Below are 17,747 nucleotides of genomic sequence, written 5' to 3'. Positions count from 1 at the left end.
AAATCTCAGCAAAATGGACTAGCCTGCTGCATCATTTTTTCACTTTGATTTTCGGGGTATCTTTGAATTCAGTCCTCTGTAGGTTGATAATTTTCATTTCCATCAAATCATGGGGCAGCCTTATGTTCCTAACACATTACCCAGTCCATATCAGTATAGATATCCAGCATGATATTTTTCCTCATTAGGATCTGATGTGTTTTCAAAGTGTTCCTTTCATTTTTTTGAGCAGTGCATAAACCAATACTACAAAGTGGACAAGGTCAGCCTAGCAATATTGCAATTTTAAGAATGTAAAAACTTTACACTTTTAGGCCCCACTCACACCTGAGTGTTTTGTAGCTCAAAGCTCCAAAACGCTCAGGGAGAAAAAAAAAAATATTACTCCTCTATGGAGATGGTTCACATCTCCACTCTAAGTCACCTGAAGCAGAATGCCTGAAGCTCAAAAATGTTTTGGAGCTACTATTGCAGCTCCATTCTTGTAGACTAATGTGTTTTTGGCATGTTTTCATTCCCACTGAAATACATAGAAACGTGCAAATTGTGTGTTTTCATGCACTTTAGCGCATTTAGTTGCAATTTTTCTCTATTGGCTAATACAAAAACGTCAGAACTCAAAAAGCCCCAAAAATGCCAGAACAAATCACAAAACGTTCACAAACACGCATACAAATACGCAACAAAATGCGTGAAAAAATGCACAACACTGCTACGGCTCAGATGTGAATGGGGCCTTACAGGAGAACCTTTTGTGGATATTATATTGGCTCGTCATAGTTGAAGCACTGGCATTGTGAGAGTACTCACTTGTCTGATACTGCTCTTGCTTTGAGTAGTGCAGCTGTGTAACATATTGTGGCAGATTTTGGTAAACTGATATCTGTGGAGATAAGAAGACACTACTAATATGGAAAGGGTAGTTCAATTGCAGAACAAAACAAGTAACAAGCTTTCAGTGGTTCAAAGTCTTCTAACACAAAATTTTAAATACAAACTTGTCAATTTATTCCAATAGGAGAAAAATTTTGAAGTTATAAAGACCATAAAAATGCAATATAGCAATAAAAGTGCTAGATCTAGGACAATTTAATGAGAAGTCTACTAATGTGATAATAGCAAAAAATGCAGAAGAAAAACAGATAATCATTGAAAGTGCTTGAGGCCAGCATGTCAACATTTTTTTGGCCACATGTAGCCTTGTTCATTCTTTGCGACCCCAAAAATGTTGGATAAGGGATATTTCCTTTGGGTACCTAAACAGTGCTCTGCATTTTTCCACAAAAGAAAAAGAAAATCAACAATTATCTAGTTAGATTCCAGCAAGTGGAACCAGTGTGGATTGCAAGTTTTCTGGGACAGAGACTGAGGATTATGAAATTGGTGTATAATGCTTTGACATTTTGGCACAGATTCTTACGTGCTTTACCCATGCAGGGCAGAGCAACAGCTCTGAATTTATTGGTGACCCCACAGATGCTATACCCACCTTTCCTTAGCTCCCCCGCTGCTCCATTCGCTTGGGAAAGCAAAGTTGCATACTTAGTACTTTCTGTTATGGGAAAGTATGTAAATCCCTTTCCTCCCATGTGATAGCACAGGTGCTTGACCACTGAGCCACCCAACACTATCACATGAGGATAAGGAGAGTGGAGCTTACGCTGCACTACTTCTCCTCACTTCCAGGAGCAATTGTGCTGGGAAAACAGAATGGAAAGGTACGTATAAGCAGCTGCAGGGATTCTACTAGTGAGTAGCCCTTTGTCTGCTCTTTTTTTTGGGGGGGTACATCGTTCAGAGTTCAGTTCCCGTAAAAGATTCTAAACATGGTGCCTAGCAAGAAATCTTACATTAAAAGCCTGAAAAATCATACATTTATTAGGGATAAGGAAAATGAATTGAAGTACAAGAATTGAACTTACCATCATACTTTGCTAAAACTGCTTGCACATCTGCGTATGCCTGGAGCTCCAGCAGAGCTTCTAATAGGTTCTCATGAATATTGAACATGCTCAGCAGTGGGAACTCCTTCATTAACTGGAAGAAATCAAACAGAGCCCAGATATTTTAGAATGAATGCTTGCTTACATTGTACACAGGAAAGTTACTTTGCAGATCATATCACCATCATATAGCAGCCCATTTGAGCAATATACAGTACTTCTGAAATAGTAGTTTAAAATAAATAGTACAATACTTTTTAATATTGTTGGCTTTTCCAGGGCACCCTATTCTCTAGGTCTCTGCTTATGATTTTCAATACTTTTCCCTAATAGTGCTAACATATATACACCACTCATGTAAATAGAAGTACAGCACCCAAAGCAATGTTCACTTCTAACCCATGTTACTCTACAATACTCTACTCTTAATCCCCACATATATTATAGAATGTCCATGGACACCCACACTTTGACAGAGAAAAGAAAAGACCACGGCAACACGCAGGAAGTTTTGAACAATAGTTAAACAGGTATATTTCTGCCATGCCAGCCCTGCATATCATTGCAGTCTCAGAAAAGTGTACTGTGTTCTATTCTGTCAACAATGGTACTTGTGCAAACCAAAAAATCTTTTGTAGAAGAAAAAATCAATATGGTAAAATAGCATAATCATTAGAATTTGAGTTTGCTCTAGACATTGCTGAAAAAAAGTCTACAAAATGTTTTCTGTGACATCAAGCACCTAAAATTGCAGGAATGTGTTGCAACTGACTGCAAATTTCTGTTGCACTAGGAGTTTTGGTGTGCTGGGATTTTATTGGTTTTAACTGGTGTTGATCTTACTGTATTCCTTCTCTTTCTATTCTGTGTAGATTTAATAGAATTACAGTCTTACTTATCTCTGCACACATTGGGAGCATTTTGGTAACTGACATGTCTTTGCAGTAACACTATGTGAACTCAAAGAGGAACTTCACTCTTCCTTTCACCTGTAGCTATTACCTGGTTGTCCTCAAAAAATATAATCACATTCCCAGCGAATCCAGCATTGTCAGCTAAAACCTGTCACTCCACTACTGAATGGCAGTTCCGGCACCATCATCTTCTATGCCATCATCAGGGGCCGGGTATATTTTCCAGGTTCTTGCACCTGGCCCCTTGATGACACGCCGCTGCATATGGGCTCTGGGAAGGGGGAGGGGACATCATTCTCGTCTAGGCGAGAAACCAAAAGTGTGAGGCTAATATCCGATGCAAAAATAATAAAGAAAAAAATTACCTAAAGAGGGTAAATGTCCGCTTATTAAAATTAAGTGACTAATGGTATAATTAGCATGGCACCAGCACTTTATGTACAGTTTTTGCATGATCAGAGCACATTCAGATTTGTGTCTATTTAACTCTGGGGAGCAGATTTATGTAAAAGAAATATTGAAAGAGAGCATATAACAAACATGAATTACAACACTTCAAACATTAGTAGCAAATGCTACTACGGTGTATTGTGGAGTTCCCAGCAGCCATAGTGATGTGGGAAATGCAGAATGTGTTTTAGCCACACTGGCCCACAATATGTTTTTACCTTCTCAAATAACTCCTGGAGTTTGGCTTTAAATAACATGCTTTGGGGATGCCTTAAAGTAAAAGGCAAAATATTTGTGTAGAGATATAAAAAAACCACCACATTATAAATACCATTTTCCCCTGTTTTCTAAGTTATCACATACTCTCTAAGCTCCTGATGCAGCTGAGAACAGAGAGCTGGGAGAGGAAAAACAGCAGTACACTAGGGGGGGGGGGGGGGGGTGTCTGATAATTGGAGGAGAGCAGGCTAACTTGCCAGCACAGCTAGAGAACTGACCATACTGTGCTACTTTGCTTTCATGCCTGGTATAGTCAGTTTTTATTAGGAGAGCAGAGAGACTGGCAGGAAAACCAGGGATTTCACACAAAGGAAGCAATACAAAGAGAGCAGGAAACTTTTTCATACAAGTACATGATACAGCAGGCACATATCAGTTATACGTTTACTCTTTAAACCTGCACATGAAGCTGCAGGGCAGTACAATGTACCCCTTTAAAAGTAACTTAATGGTTTTTGGCCAGGGATCTGTCGTTTAGCAGCGGTAAACACTGCCAAATGGTGTTTGTCAACAAACCAGGGGATGTCTTTCAGTGGAAGTTCCTATTGCTAAAGGACATTTCCCCATCAGCTTGTTTGTAAATAAGTGGGCCAGGGATTCTGGGTGATGTCACGGACCATATTTGGTGAATGACATCACCCAGCATCACAGAAGCATGCAGAGATCTGTCACTTGCGATGGGAGTAAGCAAATATGGACAGTTTATTCATCGAACGGAGGACATGCTGAGTTCGGGTAGAAATCATGTTCAACCTGAACCCAAGGTTCATCGCTAATAACAAAAAATGTTTCAGCATGTAAAGTAGCTTCCAATGCAGAGATTACAGGTGTATGTCAACAAGGAGACATTACAAGGGTAAATCAAGAAAACCACTTACATCCCTCATCATCTTTACTGCTTCCCTTGTTCTGCCCAGCTTTCTTGCACACATTGCTAATCTTCTTTTAATGTACACAAGTACATTTGTGTCCCGCCCTGAAAGGTATAGCATGGTTAGAAGCCACACATACATAGTAATATAATATATTCTATGATGAGACACACACACACCTCAAAAAAATTAAAGGAATACTTTGAAAACACATCAGATCTCAATGGGGAAAAGTACAATGAAAATAATCAACCTACAGAAGACTAAATTCAAAGATACCCCGAAAATCAAAGTGAAAAGATGATGAAGCAAGCTAGTCCATTTTTCTGAAATTTCATTGCAGCAACTCAAAATGGTACTCAGTAGTTTGTATGGCCCCCATGTGCTTGTATGCATGCCTGACAACATCGGGGCATGCTCCTAATGAGATGACGGATGGTGTCCTGGGGTTTTTCCTCCCAGATCTGGACCAGATCATCACTGAGCTCCTGGACAGACTGAGGTGCAACCTGGCTGCATAGGATAGACTGAAACATGATATCCCAGAGGTGTTCTATTGGATTTAGGTCAGGCGAGCGTGGGGGCCATTCAAAAGGTATCAAGTTCCTTCATCCTCCAGGAACTGATAGGTCCAAGGATTTCATTCTGATACCTAATAGCAGTTAGGGTGCCATTGTCTAGCCTGTAGAGGTCTGTGTGTCAGGCCATGGATATGCCTCCCCAGACCATCACTGACCCACCACCAAAATGGCCAGGATGAATGATGTTACAGGTAGCACAACATTCTCCATGGCTTCTCCAGACCCTTTCACGTCTGTCACATGTGCTCAGGGTGAACCTGCTCTCATTTGTGAAAAGCACAGGGCACCAGAGGCGGACCGGCCAATTCTGGTGTTCAGTGGCAAATGCCATCAAGCTCTATGGTGCTGGGCAGTGAGCACAGGACCCACTAGAGGACGTCGGGCCCTCAGGCCACCCTCATGAAGTCTGTTTCTGATTGTTTGGTCAGAGACATTCACACCAGTGGCCTGCTGGAGATCATTTTGTAGGGCTCTGGCAGTGCTCATCCTGTTCCTCCATGCACAAAGGAGCAGATACCAGTCCTGCTGATCGGTTAAGGACCTTCTACAGCTCTGTCCAGCTCTCCTACAGTAACTGCTTTTCCCTTGAAATTTTCTCCACGCTCTTGAGACACAGCAAACCTTCTGGCAATGGCACGTATTGATGTTCTATCCTGGAGGAGTTGGACTGCTTCTGCAATGTCTGTAGGGTCCAGGTATCGCCGCATGCTACCAGTAGTGACACTGACCCTAGCCAAATGCAAAACTAGTGAAAAACAGTCAGAAACATGACTATGGAGAAAAATGCCAGTGGCCTCCACCTGTAAAAACCATTCTTGTTTTGGGGGTTGTCTCATTGCTGCCCATCTAGTGCACCTGTTAATTTCTTAACACAAAAGCAGCTGAAACTAATAACCTCCTCTGCTACTTAACTGACCAGATCTATATCCCAGGAGTTGAATTGACTTGATGCTAAACTCTGATTAAGAAGTGTTCCTTTAATTGTTTACACACACACACTACAATTCCTGAGGTAAAGATAAAAGGTACGTCCTGCAATCTTTACTATAGGCAGTATTTCCCCTTTGAGAGGAGTACTGGACTTCATTATCCAGATTTAGCTTTGCAATGAAAAAGTCAGATCCATCCAGTAGATTATAATGGAGGTCAGTTAGGTAGAGGTGGCGCCTTAGAGTGGTATTAAACCCAAAAGCAAACATTTATTATAATGCAACTTGTCAGTTCTAAGATGTGCTGGCTGAAAAAAGAAAGTTTTCTTTTTTCAGTTCTTTCCTTTATTTTCACCTGGTGATCTGATCAGTAAAGCTGGCCATAGATGGATCGAAATTTGGCGGGTTCAGGAGAGACACTGAACAATCGCAGCACAAGGGCCTTAGCACTGAAAAGGATTGCACAATGAAGCAGACTGTGGCTGTGTGTAAGTGGTTGTGATTAGCTGTGGGAGCTGCTAGCTTCCCACTGCTTTTAATGGGGCTGCCTCTCACAGTTAATCGCTGGGAACCCTTGCTGGTATGTAAACCCCATTCCCATGTGTAAATGTTGCCATATCCAGAGCGTAGGCATTCTAATACAGGAAGTGTGGAACTGTCTGGATCTCCAGGTGCAAACAGAGGGAAAAAGACTAAAATAAGAAAATGAATACAGCCACCACATCTAATGATTAGTACGCTGCAAAATATAACATTTTTTGTTTTCGGCTTAATACCACTTTTACCATAGTACTGAGCTTCCGTAGAGAAGGTACAGGCAGATTTCCCTTTCTATGAGAAAAGACTAGCAGCAGAAATGTTTCTCTAAAAGCTTACAAAGCAACAGGCCTATGCAAAAATTATACTAAACCTCAGTTAACCAAATGTGATTGAAAAACAAAAATTCAGTAGGCACTTAACTGTTATGCCCAGCTTGTGGCTTAGTATATTTTTACATTTGTTGAAGAAAGGATTATAGTAGATGAGTATATTTTTAAACACACTCATTTGTATGATCAGTTTAATTTCCAGTTTAATTTCCAACTTAATATAGTTTACTTTCTTTTTTCTTGTTTTATATTTTTTTTTTTTTTAAGGTGGTAAAAGCAGGTTACAATATTGGCACATGTGCAGCAAGAGGTGCAGACTGGTACAGGTCCATCTTGCATGCAAATTAACTTCATTTTCACCTTTTCTCCATCATACTTGTTTCCTCACCCTCTGAAACAAACAAACAAACCCAATTTAGATCCTAGATCTAATCTTCATAATTATCAGCTTTTAAGTGTGTGGCCAATTCACACCCACTGCTGCTTGTGTTCTATTGTGTGCAAATTCTCAGGCAGAGTCTCCACCAAATTCTATAAAGGCAGCTACTACTAGTGTTGTAATTGCCCAATTGCCTGGTTCAATTATCAGCAGAGCACACTTATAGAAGATGAAGATGGGGAAGGGGGGGTGTCACTTGATGACATAGATCAGACATGGCAATGTTAAATAAACACTGATTTTATTTAGAACAGGGGTCTCCAAACTTTCTAAACAAATGGCCAGTTTATTGTATAGACTTTAGGGAGGGCCAAACTGTGGCCATTGGTAGTACAAAATACCCCAGCATCAGTGGAAGTAAACAATGCCTCAGGCTTGTTAATCATTGGGAGTAAAAAAATGACCTAGTGCCTGTGGTCCGTAGAAGGAATATTTGTTGAAGGAGTGCCCCATTGTTGGTGTCAATGGGAAGAATAGTGCCCCAGCACTGGTATCAATGGGAGAAATTATGCCCCATTGTTGGTGTCAGTGGAAGTGGGAGGAATTATGTGCCACTGTTGGTGTCAGTGCAAGGAATAGTGCCTCATTATTGGTGTCAGTAGGCCTTATATAAATGGGAGGAATGGTTACCCAAATGTTGGATAAATGCAAGCAAAGGGTTGCATCTGGCCTGCAGGCAGCATTTTGGAGACCACTGATTTAGAATTTTAGAAAATATACAAACTGGAAAGTTTTATCGTGGGCTCTTCCGCAGAAGACAGAATAGAATGAAGATGAACTTCAAAATTTAAACAGGTATTCCAAAACACAAAGCATCCCACTCAACACCATATACTCCTTAATTTTGTGGAGACCTGCAGTTTACTTTTCTAGATCACAAACATATATTGCTTTTCATGTGAGAAGTATGGGTAGACTAGATTAATTTATTGGACCTACTTAAATGACAAACACAAAGCATGTATTTGTCATACAAATATAATGTTATTGACAAAGTTTAAATGATCACATACTGTACCATACAATCCAACAACCAAGTAATTATCCCAACAATTGGTTGTTGGTGCTACACTAACCATCAAAACTAAAATGTACTTCAAGGAATACATATTTTTAGTTAATATTGTACATTCAGTTGAAATAAAATTTCAGTGTGATTTTTTTTTCTTTTAACAGGCTTGCTCCAATATTATTGTGACAGTATTTCATATTCAAGTATTGTAATTGTACTGTCTCCTTTATACGTAAAGCGCTGTGCAAACTGCTGGCGCTATATAAATCCTGTATAATAATTCAGATATTAGTGTCTTCTTTCTGTTAGACAAGGGTATTTACACAGCTATGAGATCCGAAAAACTGGATAAAAAAAACTGTACAGTTTTCCACCAGTCTCAGGCAACTGAAACTCACTTCAAGAAAGAGAACTCTCTTCTGTGCTAGCGTGCATCTTTTCCACCTGTACATGCTAGTCCTATGGGGCAGAAGTGAGAAAAACCTATATTAAAGGTTGACTACATTGATCAACACGTCCTTCTCATTATCTCTACAAGATAGGAGATGGTAGAGGTCTACAACAGAGTTGAATATAATCTTTGCAATATACATAGTACCTTTTCTTAAAGAAAAAAAAAAAAAAACTTAACATGCTGGATTTTCACTTTAACCTCTGAATTGGTATTTGAATTGTAACTTGGATGGGACTGTAAATCCCACTTCAGAGGTAAGCTGTATAGAAGAGATGGCTCTTACTGTGCTGAGCTTCATATTGAGCACCATGGTGCTGTAACTGTTGACTTCTCCGATAGCAGCCTTCTCCAGCTTTAAGTGCTTGCTTAAACAGCTTCTCTGCCTCCACAATAGTAGTCGCCTCTTCTTCAGCAAGAAGAATAAATGCAGTAGCGCATCTGCAGATAACAAAAAAAAAAACCAAAAACACAACTTCAGGATAGTGAATATGACAATTTTTGAGATAGAAATCAAATTTTCTTTATATATATATATATATATATATATATATATATATATATATATGCGTGCGTGTGTGTGTGTAAAGAATGTGTAATGCAAATATACTGATATCCACATAAGGCAGCCAAAGTAACTGTTCACAGATGGAACTGCAGAGGATGCCAGTACTTTAGCACAAGCACAGTTTTTAGTAAAAGACAATTTGCAACTTACTTGCAAAGTTAAATCACTGCTCTCCATGGGTTTGTAAGGTGGATGGTCAGAATGCTGCTGTGGCCAGATGCCACTGTAGGATGAGCCAGATAATGCTAAAACCCAAGCAGCAGATCATCAGGTTTGAGGAAGAAGCCACAGGGCTTTGAAACATTTAAGCACACCCCTCTGCTTCTGTTCCTCCCATGGTGATGTCACTTCCAATCCAGTGGCCCCTGTGTTCCAGCATGGTTCTCGGCATCACCTGCCTCATCCTACAGTGGCATCTGCTCCTGCAGGTGGCTACAGGAGCATCCTGACCACCCACCTTGCAGACCCATGGAAATCAGTGATTTAAATCATGGAGACATACTTTGTTTTCACAGCTAAAAGTAAGTTGCTAATTGTTTTAAGAAAAACTGTGCTCATACTACTGTACTTAATCTGACCCCCTATTCTGTTCAATTTTATTTTCTCAAAGGTCACTTCACTCTTATAGAGGAGCAGCTGCTGGTGTTTTGTGGTGCAGGATACAGACTTTATGGACTCATTTACATGGACTTTCTGGTGTAAACAAGGAATCTATAAACTCATTTATAGCTTTGTTCACGGTCTCTGCCTTCCCCCTTTTTTCTTTCTCACTGTTTGATGAGTGGGAAGGGCCTGTCTTGTGTCATTTACTTGTTTTTTGAAAAAAAAAAAACTGTTCTCAGACCTTTGCACATATTATGTATCCTGCACAACCATTACAAATTATTACAGTTGCATTAGAGGGTGCTCATTATATTCATCAGAAACTTGTTTGGTAAAGCTGCCTTCTTTTAGGGGAGGCGAAAATGTGGCCTTTTCTGCTGCATTAAAATACTTTAGCAGTGCAATAAAAAAAAACAAAAAAAACAGGTTCTCTCTAGAAACAGCTTGCACCAACATTTACAATAAAATTGAGGAAAGGAAAGGATACAGGCTTTGAAGGCACCCCATATGGAAAAACAGTAACCAAAACAAATTCTTTTAAATACAACTTGTAGTTTGCCCTATTAATATCATAATTGTTCAACATTTACAAAAGTGCAGGTTTACACGCAATCACATTGCAAGCTTGTGTTCAATTTTCCCCCGTCAGGATACACTAATCAACAATGCAGTCAATGGCTGCAGCAGCTGATCGGACGCTGCTTTTCCAGCAGGACTGTCTAACGGACAAGCTTCTGTTCAACAGACAGGGTTACATATCAGGGATGTTTGATTCCTATCGCCCGACGCCCGGGACAAGTAGTTCCAGGCAGGTTGTTTTTCTCTTCCTTTAGCCCTACTGCGGGCAAGCAGCGGGCTCACCCGTCAGGTGAAACAATCGGCGGCAGCGCTGCCACTGATTGCTTACACAGTGCCAGCCTCTCCGCGACCTGGGCGGGAGGTTTCCAGGGCTCCGCTTGCCCATCTGCAGGCCCGGCTCACCGTCGGCTAGAGAGGGAGGGAGAAGAGCGTACAAGTCCACTCCCCTCCCCTTCTTGTGCTGACCGGAAGTGATGTTACGATGTCACTTCCGGGTCCCCATTGAGAGATTGTAATACAATCCCTGGGAATGAATGTAATATGGTGCAGATGTGCACAACATTAGATTCTGTGGAGCAGAGGGGAGACATGCAGGGTCTTTTAGACTTTGGATGTCTGAAAGAGAACCTGTCACCAAAAATAATCACATAGGGGACTTTGTCCCCTATGTGATAAAAAAAGAAAAAAAGGGGAAAAAATTTTTTTTTTCATGTTTAATTGTACAAAATGAAAGTTACACCCAAGCACATAACACCCCCCTGAAAAAAAAAAATATTCATGCCACCACCCCCACATATAGGCACGTACAAATGTAAAAATACAAGCTGGGGCGCCTATGCATGAGACGTCAATTGAGACTGATGTCACATATCACCGCGCACGCTAAAATGAGAGCAATAATTCTAGCACCAGACTTCTCCGTAATACTAAACTGATGACCTATAAGGAGCTTTAAAAAAGTGTCAACCTATAGAAAATATAGGGTACTGAAGTTCGTCACCATTTCATGAGTGCACGCAAATTTAAGGTTTTACAAGTTGGATATCTATTTACTCACTGCAACCTCACCTTTTATATTTTACAAAAAAATTATTTTATTTATTTATTGCTTTATTGTTCCCTAAAATTAACTTGCGTATATTGCTTACTAAAATTTTGCGGAAAAATTATGCAACATAAAAAAAAAAAAAAAGAACTACCACTGTTTTATTCTCTAGGGTCTCTGCTTTCAGAAAATATATCATGTTAGGGGGTTTTATGTAATCTTCAGGCCTAAAATTATTTTTTAAACGTATGCAAAAAACGCAAAAATGGCTCTGGCAGTGAAAGGGATAAAGTATAAGCCCTGCCCCACTCTTTCCTGATGAGCAGCCAATCGTTGTTCATCACACTGCAAGGTCTCTCCCCTCCCTGCTAGTCCCTGGGTGCGGTGCTAGAGACATGCAGGGAGGGGAGGAGGAGATAAACAGTGCAATGTTAAAAAAATTACACTTTTAAGTCACCATAAAGACTCTTTTGTTTTTAAAAGCCCCAGACATACCTAAAATCACCTCCGATTTAAATACGATTTTGGTTCAACAACATTTTTTAATCTGGACAAGTAGATTGTCATGAGTGACAAGTAGATTGGGGCCCCAATTTAGTCCCTGGACAAGTAGTTTTTAAAAAAAATTTCTATCTCTGCATATGTACCAAAATTTGTCCGGTTCCTGCTGAACTGACCAAATTTGTATACCCAGCTTTCCTTCTCTCAGAAGCACAGCCACACCCTGCTCCGCTGTGTATATCCTTTACAGCGCTGAAGGCACCTGTGCAGTCAGCACTCAGAGTTGACGGGACTGTACTCTCTAGGCTATATGAGGCCTCACTGCACAAGCTTGGCAAACCAGAGATAGGGATACAATTACACAATCCACAAGTAACTGAGTTACTAGAATTCAGCCAGCACAGATTCCTCCATCCATGCTTTACAGCGCAGATGAACCCCATTGCATCATACAGCGGCTCTGATTGCATGTAGCCTTTCTGAACAATTTCCAGCAGGCTCCTTCAACAAAAGTTGATGGAACAATCTACTTTTGTCGAACGGAGTGGTGCCAGTGGGGCCACTCACTGAGTGAATTTTGCACAGTGCAAAAAGTTATTCTAGTAAGAAAAAGAGCAACATGCCATATGTCACACCAACCAATCAGAACATTTAGTAAAAGGTTAATTAGTGAAATGAAAAAAAAATATTTTGACTGGCTAGTTACATTTTACTTCAGCCTTTGGTCATGCTCTAAACTGTGTCTTTTCCCATAAAGAAGCAACCAAACACTGATTATAGATAGATGTGACTACTCAGTTGAACATGGCTACTCACTCATTTAATTCTAATGCTTCGTGTGCAGCAGAAATTCTGGCTTGTGGGTTTCTTTCACGCCATGCCTTCTGCATTACTATTTAAAGACAAAGACAGGAAAAAGTATAACATAACAAAAGCGTAAATGCTTAAAATGTAATTACCAATCATTAACACCTAAATACTGCTATTAAAATCATTACTTTATGACTATACATTATCACATACTACTACTCTTGGTTGTTATAGCACAGCAGTAAAATAGAAAATCCTAACTAGCAAAATGCTTATTTATTTTTTATTTATTACAGGTACTTATATAGCGCCTTCAATTTACACAGCACTTTACATATATATTGTACATTCACATCAGTCCCTAACCCTCAAAGGCTGTACAATCTAAGGTCCCTAACTGTCATTCATACATACACATACTAGGGGCAATTTAGACAGGAGCCAATTCACCTACCAGCACGTCTGACGCTTATTACTATTATATTTCAATATATTCCTATTGGCAGAAAAAAACATTTTAAATCTGTTTAGAATGTGTAGATTAACATACAACTGAAGAATTTTAAGGAAAAACGTTATACACATGTATTACTTACGTCCAAATACCTAAAATGCTATTGTACAAAATTCACAGGTAGAAGAAGGTATTTTTCAAGTGAAACCCCAGCCAAAAATGTTCTTTCAAACGATGGACTGCATAGGGTTACAACCTCTGCCAGGTTTTTTTTTTAAATTGCCATCTGTGCCACTGTTGAGGAGACTTCGATTCATTTATGTATGGTCATCCAAACAGAGTGAGCAGAATCTTTAACAGGGCCACAGACCACAATAAAAACAATTTTCAGAAGAATAGAGAAAGGTTGGGACTTCTGTTTTTAAAAGTCTCCATTGGTGAAGATAACCTCACTGCCCACATTCTAACAAGCATATAACCTCCATATAAACATATCAATCCAATGTGTGTTTCTTTTTTACCTGATATTCTTTACATCCCCACTGGTAACAAAGCTATGTTAGTACTGCGTATACAGTACAGACAGACATGCGTAACCTCATGTATGGAGAGAAGAATGCTGTTTATTTGATATAAAACAAACAGAAATAAGGATAAGGGTGTGTCCAACTTCCAGTATAAAAGCAGACATCTACTGCTGTCTTTAGCAAGCTTCCCCCCATCACCCTGCTGACGCTGGTATGGTGAAAATAGGGCACAACACCACATGCGGCTCAGATGAGTGACCACATTCGCAAAGGGAGCAGAAAGATGGTGCCAACTCCATCTGTGCTTCTCCTTCAGAAGGAATGAGCTACAGCCAAGGGTAAACAGAATGCACAATCTGAGCCTGAGCTGACAACAGAACCCACACTTATAATGGACTTCCAAATAATGGATGCTATATAAGCCTGTCAGTTTTCCCTCGCTCAACAAATAGAGACTGTGACAACAGATTACTGCTTATACAGGACATGCATACCATTAGACAGCGAGTCCATGACACGCAACAGCAAAAAGAAGGCGGCTCAGTTTTTCACTTTTTCAGTTCTACATCATATCTTGTCAGAAAAATCTGCTCTTTTAATGGATAAAAAAAAAAAAGGAGGCAGCTCTGAGCATTTGTTCCCATGTTCCTCAACAGATGAAACTGCCTGTCTAGAATGCTGGACAGAAGAATGAGACCGCTACAAATTTAAAAAATTCACCCTGCTTTATTTTTTTTTTTACAATAAAAGCACTACATAATATAAAGCCAGCAAGTACTAAAACGCATAGAGCCCAGGTTGAATAACAAAAAAAAAAAGTTTAAACTATTTTTTTTAGTTTGCAAAAATCTAGTAAAACTGGAGCTGCCCTCTTATTGTTCCAAGCCCTTCAGTCAGTGATTTAGAGGACACGGTTAACCTTCTCACTGCTGAGCGCTGAACAACCAAGCAAGATTTAACCATTTGCTCAAGTAAATGGTCCGATTTTGAAGACTGGCTCAAGTGTATAAACATAGAACTACTGGTTGTACAAGGTAGAAATTCTGGGTCCTATCTTGAGACACAGTTAAAGGATCCTATGGGGTAAAAATGCTTTTCTACACTTTCAGCTATAGTGAGGGCTCACAGACTTCATATAGGAGCTCCACCTCCATGTGCACCTCACAGAGCTATGATAGCATGGATCCTGCATTTCCAAGATAAAACCACTATTTTGATGAAAGCTAGAACCCAGAAAGATTTGAAATATTATGGTATCACCACTGCAATTTATCCTTATTTTTCGGCCTCAGAAACAACAAGCTGTATTTTCCAACATAAAGAAAGGACCCAAAGAACATCATATACAGCATGTTTTATCAGCCAAGCTGTGCGCAGTGGCTTAAAGAGCATATCAACCCAACATTTCATATTCCTGATATGTGCCTGCTTTACCATGTACTTGTATTAAAAATATCCTGTTCGCTTAGTATTGCCTTCTTTTTTTGCCAGTCCCTCTGCTTTCCTGTTAAAAACGGACCATGCTATGCAGAAGAGCCGAGAGCTCTGAGGACTCACCCTGCTCTCTTCCAATGATCAGACTTTTGTTGACACCCCCCACACACACTCACTGGAAGAGCAGTGTTTTGCTCTTTCTCCTCCTCCAGCTCACTAAGCTCCGCATGCATCTGATAACAGAAATTATGTGTGGGGAGAAAGGATTTATATTTTTTTTATATTTACACACAAATGTTTTGGCTTTCATTTCTATTTTACATTGTATGATTTGTTTTACAAGGTGAGGGTTTGTTGTTCCAAAAAGCATTTTACTGGCTGGACTCCAGAGGGTGTTATAGAGCTAGAAACACTCCTGATCACACTCACTCCCATTTGCTTGCTGCTACATGAGAATTGTGGTGAGACTCTGCCATGGGATCTCCCTCAGCACTTTTATATATATGCTAGAGTGCTGTAGTGCTAAGCAGAGACCACTCAGCCTTGTCTCTCCACTCAACATCCTGAGTTATCTTCACTCACTGCATACCAATATAGCATCACGGCCCATCCCTTAATTCTCCTCCTATAAAAACACCATATGCAACAACACTGCTGTCTGGTTTGTATCTCCTTTCTTACACCTTTTTGCAATTCTATGCAAATGACACAATGTTATTGTCTAATAATAGAAGCCTAAATCCACATGACATTGTAGCCAGAAAGAAAGGTGTGTTGCTGTAGAGAGGTCCTCTTGAACTTCTTACTGGATTGTCCAAGGTATCCACTCACAGTTACTGAATTTCTGACGGTTGACTCCCCTGCATGACAAATATTGAACATGCTCTGTGATCTCACTGTATTGCTGGAAGCTTACCCAGTGCAAGGTGAACAAGCTATCTGCTAGCAGATTACTCTGAATACTCTACTGCATGTTTTATACCTATACTCTGGTTTGAGGAAAACAAAAATTTCAGATCAGTTTTTTGTTACAGTACAAACTCACAGAAAGTTTGGGCAGTGGGCCAAGAAGAAGAAGGAGGAGTTGTTTTACTATTGTTTATATTTTGTTTGTTTTATGAGGCAATATGGGTGAATGCAATAGGTATTGAGCACATCTAGATGTAAGGGGAGGACTATGTTGTTGGGCACACCTAGGTGTAAGGGGAGGACTCTGCTGTTCGGCACACCTAGATGTAACGGGGGGACCCTGCTGGTGTGCACACCTAGATGTAAGGGGAGGACTCTGCTGTTCGGCACACCTAGATGTAACGGGAGGACCCTGCTGGTGTGCACACCTAGATGTAAGGGGAGGACTCTGCTGTTCGGCACACCTAGATGTAACGGGAGGACCCTGCTGGTGTGCACACCTGGATGTAAGGGGAGGACTCTGCTGTTCGGCACACATGGATGTAAGGGGAGGACCCTGCTGTTCGGCACACGTGGATGTAAGGGGAGGACTCTGCTGTTCGGCACACATGGATGTAAGGGGAGGACTCTGCTGTTTGGCACACATGGATGTAAGGGGAGGACTCTGCTGTTTGGCACACATGGATGTAAGGGGAGGACTCTGCTGTTCGGCACACCTGGATGTAAGGGGAGGACCCTGCTGGTGGGCACACCTGGATGTAAGGGGAGGACCCTGCTGGTGGGCACACCTGGATGTAAGGGGAGGACCCTGCTGGTGGGCACACCTGGATGTAAGGGGAGGACCCTGCTGGTGGGGACACCTGGATGTAAGGGGAGGACCCTGCTGGTGGGCACACCTGGATGTAAGTGGAGGACCCTGCTGGTGGGCACACCTGGATGTAAGTGGAGGACTCTGCTGTTGGGCACACCTGGATGTAAGGGGAGAAATTAATTGGGAAACCTTTATTAGTAAGTGGAAACTGATTTACTCATCACAAAGTTAGAAAACCATTTGCACAGAATCCTATTATCCAGAACACAATGGTATGGAAATTTCTTATACATGTACAAGCATCTTACTTGCATCTGCTGGCCTCATGTGATCTGTGTCACATGTGAAGAACGTTTGATGATCTTGTGCTGAAAGATTCATATCATAATATGTTAACGGTTCTCTTCCTGTCACCCATGTGTATCTGTAATGCAATGACAAATCAACAGAAAAAATATTTTTACACATTCGTGTATAGTAATACTCCTAGTCATATTTAGTTGAAACAATGGTTCTGAAACAAATGTGCAGTATTTAAAGCTCAGTCACTACTGGTAAGCTGGAAGAACCTATGTCATTGTCTATATCGGCAAGCAAAGGCTGTGGCTGGGAAAAATATGAGGCCCCAATCTTGCTACATGGTTATATAAGCAGGCAACAATGAAATTAATCTTCCAACAATATTTTACCATGTTTCTTATATTTATGCTGTGAAAGCTGTGCACGCGCAGTTGATACATTTTCCATGCTATCCTAACCATTTCTTC

At 40.5% G+C, this 17,747-nt stretch overlaps 1 protein-coding gene across 5 annotated transcripts in view; it reads right to left on the bottom strand.

Annotated features, from left to right (window-relative positions):
- Nucleotides 1–17,747, bottom strand: part of ST7 (suppression of tumorigenicity 7) — a 134,685-nt gene that overhangs the window by 33,878 nt on the left and 83,060 nt on the right. For all 5 annotated transcript variants that reach the window (XM_089672090.1, XM_089672089.1, XM_089672094.1 and 2 more), the window contains 6 exons: nt 17,289–17,404; nt 12,852–12,927; nt 9,026–9,180; nt 4,465–4,562; nt 1,923–2,037; nt 811–883 (listed from right to left, as the gene is read on the bottom strand). In XM_089672090.1, the coding sequence (XP_089528216.1) occupies nt 811–883; nt 1,923–2,037; nt 4,465–4,562; nt 9,026–9,180; nt 12,852–12,927; nt 17,289–17,404 (633 nt within the window). The remainder of the gene's footprint in view (nt 1–810; nt 884–1,922; nt 2,038–4,464; nt 4,563–9,025; nt 9,181–12,851; nt 12,928–17,288; nt 17,405–17,747) is intronic.

Source organism: Staurois parvus, unplaced genomic scaffold (genome assembly GCF_062004578.1).
Source record: "Staurois parvus isolate SC_StPar_1 unplaced genomic scaffold, SC_StPar_1.0 ptg000120l, whole genome shotgun sequence".
Lineage (NCBI taxonomy): Eukaryota > Metazoa > Chordata > Amphibia > Anura > Ranidae > Staurois > Staurois parvus.
This window is presented reverse-complemented; position numbering and strand designations above follow the sequence as displayed.